Genomic DNA, 7,500 nt, shown 5'->3' with positions numbered 1-7,500 from the left:
CCCAGGGACATTGGAGCCTGGTTGGCCAATGGGCTGCGCAGTGGTCCTCATGATGGGTGTAGCCACTGTCTGGGACCTTGGGGCTGCGATGTTGGCCACAGCAGCCGCTCCACGTGGGATGTGGTAGGTGGACGCTGAAGTGACCACTGTGCTGGTGGTGGTTCCCCCTGGGGTGTGTGACACAGTCCTCAGTGAAGGACCACCACTGCCTCCTCCTGGGCCCTGTGATGCTAGGTTGAGAGCTGATGGGGGGGCAGAAGGGCGTGATACAAGGGTCACTGTCTGCCCTGCCACTCCCATGCTCTCTGTCCTGCCAACTGGACAGGGAGAGAAGAATAAACTGAAGTTTGGTACTAACTCTATGCAATAAATTATAAACAAATATATAAAAAAAATGCACAAGGATACTTGAAATATCAACAACTAAAACTGAACCACAACTTACTAGGCTTGGCAGTGACTACATGTGCTGTCGTTCCACTTGTAGTGAGGATCTGCTGAACCCCCGTTGTGTAGTGGACGAGAGTGGTTCCTCCACTCTTGACTATGCCTCCCTGAAATACCAGCACCTCACTTATGATTTCAAGTCTTGTGAATATTGGTAAGTATGATACTAATGGAGAGATTCTGAGGGGGAGGGGGTGGAGAGAGATATAAAATAAGACCCGAAACAAAAGTGAAAATAAACCAACCATCACAAAACTAAACCTGCCCACCCAACGAAGCAACTCCAACTCACCGATTCTAGTGACCTAGCGACTGTCTTCTGTGCCAGGTCCATGGGCTGGTTGCTTGGGTCTCCTGCTGAGCCAGAGCCCCCTCCTCCTGAAGTCATCAAGCCTCCTCTTCCTGCCATGGTATCCTATACTCTGTAATACCAAAGGAAAAGGCCATTAAAAGGGTTGTTTCCCAGTAAACAGATTCATTATTGGGAGCTTGTGAATCTGTTATTGTGCATAATAGACATTATTAACATAGTAAGATCCTGTAATACTGGTAAATTGCAAGCACCTGGATCATACAAATGAGATACAATCTACACTGAAGATACACACCCTGGAATTCTAACTGTTAATTGTTTTTTAAAGTGTATTAAATTCTTGTTTTGGTCACAAAAGGGATAAAAGAACTTATCTTTTTCTCCTATTTCTCTCTTGCTGTTGAATATGAGACCAATTTTTTATGCACAAAATTTATATCTAATTCTGCCAGATAAGCTAACAATATGCATATATGTGAGTATATGTTTGTGACTCTGTTTGTGAGTGTGAGTGTGTGTGTCTTGTTAATGACTCCTTTACGTTCAGGTCATGTAACATGGGTCTATTAGCAGTGATCACCAATGTTCATCGTGTCACCTTCTGTTCATCCATTCCTTGCTCTCTACCCAGGGCATAATTCATGAAGCTTTCTCCACCTACTGCGGACGGCTTCTTTCCCAGTCATTGGAGTAGACCAATAAAATTAGGATGAGCAGTTCAAACAGTAACACGGTCATATATTGCTATTTGAATTCCTAAGGGGAAAGGCCAACAATATTGAGAGTAATATTCAATTATGCATGTATGTATATGACCTAAATGGGTACTTATGTTGGACAGACCCTTGTGAGAACTCTAACAAAATAAAAATAATTAATACAAACTATGAAAAATAATTAATACAAACTATGCATACAGTTCTTGCAGAATAAGTCAGATCCTAATTAACACAAGAAAGTGTTGGAAAGTAAACAATGTTTGCACACCTAAAGAAAGTATCAAATGCAATTTTACTAAAGCACCTGTTTTACATGCTTTTATGTGTATGTGTATGTGTGTGTGTGTGTGTGTGTGTGTGTGTGTGTGTGTGTGTGTGTGTGTGTGTGTGTGCGTGAGTGTGTGAGTGAGTGAGAGTGAGTGAGTGAGTGAGTGAGTGAGTGAGTGAGTGAGTGAGTGAGTGAGTGAGTGAGTGAGTGAGTGAGTGAGTGAGTGAGTGAGTGTGAGTGAGTGAGTGAGTGAGTGAGTGAGTGAGAGTGAGTGAGTGAGTGAGTGAGTGAGTGAGTGAGAGTGAGTGTGTATATGTGTGTGTGTGTGTGTGTGTGTGTGTATTGTGTGTGTGTGTGTGTGTGTGTGTGTGTGTGTGTTGTGTGTGTTGTGCGTGAGTGTGTGAGTGAGTGAGTGAGTGAGTGAGTGAGTGAGTGAGAGTGAGTGAGTGAGAGTGAGTGTGTTTGTGTGTGTGTGTGAGAGAGCAAGCAAGTATGCATGCACATGTGTATGTAGATACTCATATGCATACATTTGTCTATAATTGTGAAAAATACATTAATGCATATTCCCACTTCTAGCAATAATAAAAAGGTAAAACTTTTACTTAGCCTGAACTGCAATACACTGCAATATTAGAACCAAATTCCAGTCCCAAAATAACTTGCTCCATACACTCAAAACAAGAATTATTCAAAAATCTTTTGTCCCTCTTCAGCTCATGTACCATACTTAAAATACACCAGAGGTACAGCTTGTAGCTCTAACCCCAGACAAAATAAAATTCAGACCAAACACAAGAGCCACTAATTCTACTGTCTGATTTATCAAACAAGGAAAACTCACTAAAATCATCCTTATTTCATGTAAACTTTTCAACCCCAGCTTCAATTTTCTGCCCAGTTTTCCTTACAACAGTAAAAAAACCACAGACATAAATCTCGCGACCTACATAATGTAGGTTAACTGCACATGTACTTATATACAATGCCAATAGCATTTCCATCACCTACTTCTAGCAAAACAGGTGTCTAAATGTATGTACCTGTATGTCTCTCATGTATATACACATGTATACTAATATAGGCATGATATTTATCACTACAACACATATATATGCCTTATGTAGCTCATATAATACCATTAGCATGGATTTCACATAAACCTACATAAAATCAAAGGTAACTGTAGACCCAAGATACTTAACAACTACAAAACATGCATAAATATATCATCTGAAGACAGATATGAATTTCACTTTGTGAATGAATGGGCAAGTGAGCCAAAGAGACTGGTGGATTGAAGGGAATGAATGACTGAGACAGATACTAAAGGAGAGGAAGAGAGAAAAGAGAGAGGGGTGAGGAGAAGAGAGAGAATGCACTATATCCTCACTCAATCTTGTACACTATTCCCATTGAAAGAGCACCTACACCATTAAATTCATAAATGCATGTTTCAACAATATGTTCCTCTGAGTGGACTTATGACACCCAAAAAAATAAAATATCACCAAAAATCAGGCCAATATACCATTATTCTTGCTAGGAATCTTATCAAATTCCTTCAGTAACCAGACTACAGGCTTCTTTTTGTTAAGCAAATAGGAAGTTCATTGGAATACACAACTTCCCCCATTTGCCACAGAGATCCAGTCAGCCTTCATAATGGGGGAAGCTCCTCTCTTATGGAATTCTGTTTCTTCTTTCCCTCATTATTCATTTATCTACCTATCCCCCCCTTCCCTCTCTCTATCTATCTATCTCTCTCTCTAACTTTCCACCAATCACCTACAAATCCTTTACAAAGGTGTTTTCTACATTCAATTCCCTACCACCTTTTGCTATAACAATAACAAAAATGTCCTATAAACAACACAGTCACCACAACATGTAGAGTATATATAGGTATCCTACAAATCCTATTGCTAAATATCCAACAAATCTCTTCTACAACCTCACTACTGTTATACTTCTACATCAACATACATCAAACAATGGCATTAACTAAGGCTGTCTCTAACATACTACAGAAACTAATTATAAAAATCATATGGGAAAAAATGCTTACAAAACTAAGTTACAGAGCTGTTCTTTCATTGCGTGAAGAGAGATTACGAACACATTTGGTAAAATCTACGAAAAAATATATATAATTTTTGGGTGGGAGGGGGAAGGTAGGCCTATATATGGTCTATGGAAACATTTTCTCTCACTGGGGAAATCTATTCGTAAATATATCTCCTGCCTCGCCTTATCTCTTCTTTCTCGCTTCCCCTCTTCCCACACAGCGCGAAATCTCGAGGAAGGAGAGAGAAAAACCGGGAGAGAAAAGCACACGAAATGCAACACTTTGGTATGTAAAGTGTGAAAAGAATTCTGTCTTTTGGTTGTGTCTCTTTTTTACGGTCTTTTCGGGTAAATTCCGGGGTCAAATGCCGCCAGAACGATGCGACACACACCTCAGTCTCGGGAAATGGGCAAAGGAGAGAGCTCTGCCCACGAGACGGGCTTAACTGCTCGAAATCCTACGTGAGATTTTCAAAATTGAATCCCCCGAAAGCATAGTAAAATCCTTCCACCCTCATTTAGGCCCATTTCACCCTCTCTCCCTCGATAACTAACCCCGATCGCCGACGGGACGCTCACCTCTCTAACTCCTGCGCTGCGGTAGTAAAGGAAAGGGATCCGGAACGAGTCACATCGCGCAAAAAGCGAGAAAAATAAGCCATGGACGTCCCTCCGCTCGGGTTCTTCCGCCAGACGCTCAACTCTCAGCTGTGAGAGGCCGCGCATGCGCACCGCGGCGCCGCTCACTTCTCTGGCTTATTTCATTGAGATGGAGGGATGATTAGAGATTTATTTGAGCGAGATGGGTTCTTCGTGTTGTTTGGGTTTAGTGTTGTGCTGTTTTGAGTTTTGGGTATGGATATTGAGGGTGTAGTATGTTGAATTGTGATCCCGTAGGCATTTCGGACATAATCTGTGTCATATATGGGGTCATGTTGTCAGTTACCATTATTTAATGTTCTATTCCTTTTACATACACACCACACATTTTAGAAAGATGAGACCGAAATAGAAAGAAGATTTGTTTTCATCTATAAAATCTTGTCCGTGGAAGATTTTCTCGAATAAAAGTGAAAATAAGAAAGTTCAGGCAGTATATTTATTTGGCTACCTGGCAACTTCTTACGCTTTCCGTGACGTCATATTCGCCAATTTGTACGTTTTTTGAATCGCGGGAAATGCAATTTTTTTTTTTTTTATCAACTTGCAATGTTTAGTCCATGTGCTTTGACCACCATTTATATATTTTAGCGAAACTGTCATAATGTATGGTCCAAACTGTAATATTTGGCTGACATAGATTTACTCACAGTTGTATTTTCTATTTGAATGTATTTCTAGTATGCATTCCGATTTCATTCATAAGACTTTACGACATACTATTGTATTCATATATGCATAATAAAAGTAAGAAGGGGATATTTACACAAAAAAATTCCCAAAAGTTTTGTACTATAATTGTTGTTTCGTCGGGTAAATATTTTTCATATACTTAAAGGCATTAAACATTTACGTTTTTCTATTAATGGTCAATTTAGTACTAGTTAGGTAAACTCAACAAAACCTTTTTCCTACATTATTTACTTCTATGTATTCACGTATTGCTGTCTTTTTTTTAAAAACTGGTAAAAAAAGCAAAAATATATTGTACCGGGGGAAACTACGTTTAACCTTTTTTTTCATCGTACAAAAAAAGGGTTTAAAAAAAAATCTGCATGAACTAAAAAGAAAACCATCTTTCAGACTAAATCGCCGTGGCTCGCTAGGTATCGAAAATTTTTTGACACACACCACACACACACACACACCCCCACACACACACACACACACACACACAACACACACACACACCACACACACACACACACACACACACACACACACACACACACACACACACACAACACAACACACACACAACCTATTAACACAAGCAATTATTCATTTCCATCAAAATCCCTCTCTCATGGCGCACACAATCGCAGGTATCTCAACACCTGTCCACATTACATTACATGAACCAAACTTTACCTGGTATTTAATCCCCTGATCTTAAGCCCCTAATCCTAATCCTGATCCTAATCCTTTCCCATATACCGTAACCTTCCTTTGTTCGAAATCGCTGCCTATTCAGAAGCGGTCACCTGAAAGGCTATGAGGTCAGGGTTTCAAACAGAGACATTTTCAAAAAAGAAAAAGAAAAAAGAAAGAAAGAAAAAAAACCGTTGAGTTAACGTTTTTATTATGATTGTTGGGTTGTTTATTTGTAATTCGTTATGGTGTTTGTGCCTCGTTGCCAATAAATATATTTTTTAATGTTATATGATGAGAGTTAGCGAGAGAGGAAAATATATTTTAAAATGTTCTTTTTTTGGGGAATTTTTAAAGACAAAACTGTAACGCTTACCCCTTTTTTCTTTACATTAGCTTATAAGTATCTAATTTTTTTTTTTGTAAATCGCCTAAGTAAAGCTTGCGAAGGCATTTGAATTTATATTACTAGTTTTCCTGGTCACTTGTGATACGTACGCCCACCGCAAAATGCTTACGCAAGCGCTTGTACACATGCAAATATCCACCTGTTCATATGCACATGAATAATATTTTGTCTGTCTGTTTTTATCTCTATCAGTTTATACCTTATACAGTATTCAGTATATCCACACACCAAAAATACACTACACAAACCCCTACACACACCAATACAAAACCCCAACCACACACACACACACACACACACACACACACACACCAAAAACACACACAACACACACAACAACACACAACACACACACACACACACCACACACACACAACACATATATTTATAAAATATATATATATATAATATATATATTATAAAATATATAAAAATATTTAATAGATAGATGATAGATAGATGATTAGATAAAATGAATAAAAAGCATACATAAATATATAAATATATATATATATATATATTAATATATATATATATATTATATAATATATAAATAAATAAATTTTGTATACTTACTCTATCTGTCTATCTTATCTATATTTATCTCTCTCTCTCTCTTTTAATCTTTATCTTTTCTTCTTCTACTATCTATCTATCTTCTATCTATTATCTATTTTTTTCTTCTTCCCCTTTTTCTTCTTTTTTTTTCCTATTTCCTCTCTCTCTCTCTCTCTCCCCTCCTCTCGCTTTTTTCTCCTTTTTCCTCCCTTCTCCCCCCCCCTCTCTCTCTCATTTTTTTCCCCCCCCCCCTCTCTCTCCTTTCTCTTCCCCTTTTTCCCCCCTCTCTCTCACCCCCTCTCTCTCTCTTTTTTTTTTTTTTTTGTTATATATATATATATATATATATATATATATATATATATATTTGTGTGTGTGTGTGTGTGTGCATTACACATACGCGCGCACTTAAATATATTAATAAAATGCAAGCATATTTAAACAAACTACGGCTGTGACTCATAAGCTTATCTTGATAAGCACCTTTCTTCTCCAGTAATTCAATTATTGTTGATTTCACTGCACTTATTTTTTAAACTTAAAAACAATATTTTCTTCACATGAAATTTTACCAAATTGATTTTCAATTTAGTTAGGTATGGTCACGTATTCCTGTGGGATGATATGCATATATATTTAATAATTTAATGAGTCAGTATTTTTTTATTGAAAGAGAAAATGAGATGTA

The 7,500-nt window shown here is 37.9% G+C and overlaps 1 protein-coding gene across 2 annotated transcripts in view; it reads right to left on the bottom strand.

Moving 5' to 3' along the window:
- Positions 1-4,518, bottom strand: part of LOC119580386 (histone deacetylase complex subunit SAP130-A-like) — a 14,789-nt gene extending 10,271 nt beyond the window's left edge. Inside the window, exons 1-4 of one of the 2 annotated variants that reach the window (XM_037928511.1) lie at positions 4,394-4,518; positions 740-869; positions 446-554; positions 1-317 (exon numbers count right to left, since the gene is read on the bottom strand). The exon at positions 1-317 is cut by the window's left edge and continues 2 nt beyond it. In XM_037928511.1, coding sequence (XP_037784439.1) covers positions 1-317; positions 446-554; positions 740-856 — 543 coding nt within the window. In that variant the 5' untranslated portion in view covers positions 857-869; positions 4,394-4,518. The remainder of the gene's footprint in view (positions 318-445; positions 555-739; positions 870-4,393) is intronic. The other variant, XM_037928510.1, reaches the window with a different exon arrangement.
- Positions 4,519-7,500: the final 2,982 nt, after the last annotated feature.

The sequence above is a fragment of the Penaeus monodon genome, chromosome 13 (assembly GCF_015228065.2).
Source record: "Penaeus monodon isolate SGIC_2016 chromosome 13, NSTDA_Pmon_1, whole genome shotgun sequence".
NCBI classification, from domain to species: domain Eukaryota; kingdom Metazoa; phylum Arthropoda; class Malacostraca; order Decapoda; family Penaeidae; genus Penaeus; species Penaeus monodon.
Note: the sequence above shows the minus strand (reverse complement) of the source record. Positions and strands in the feature narration are given on the sequence as shown.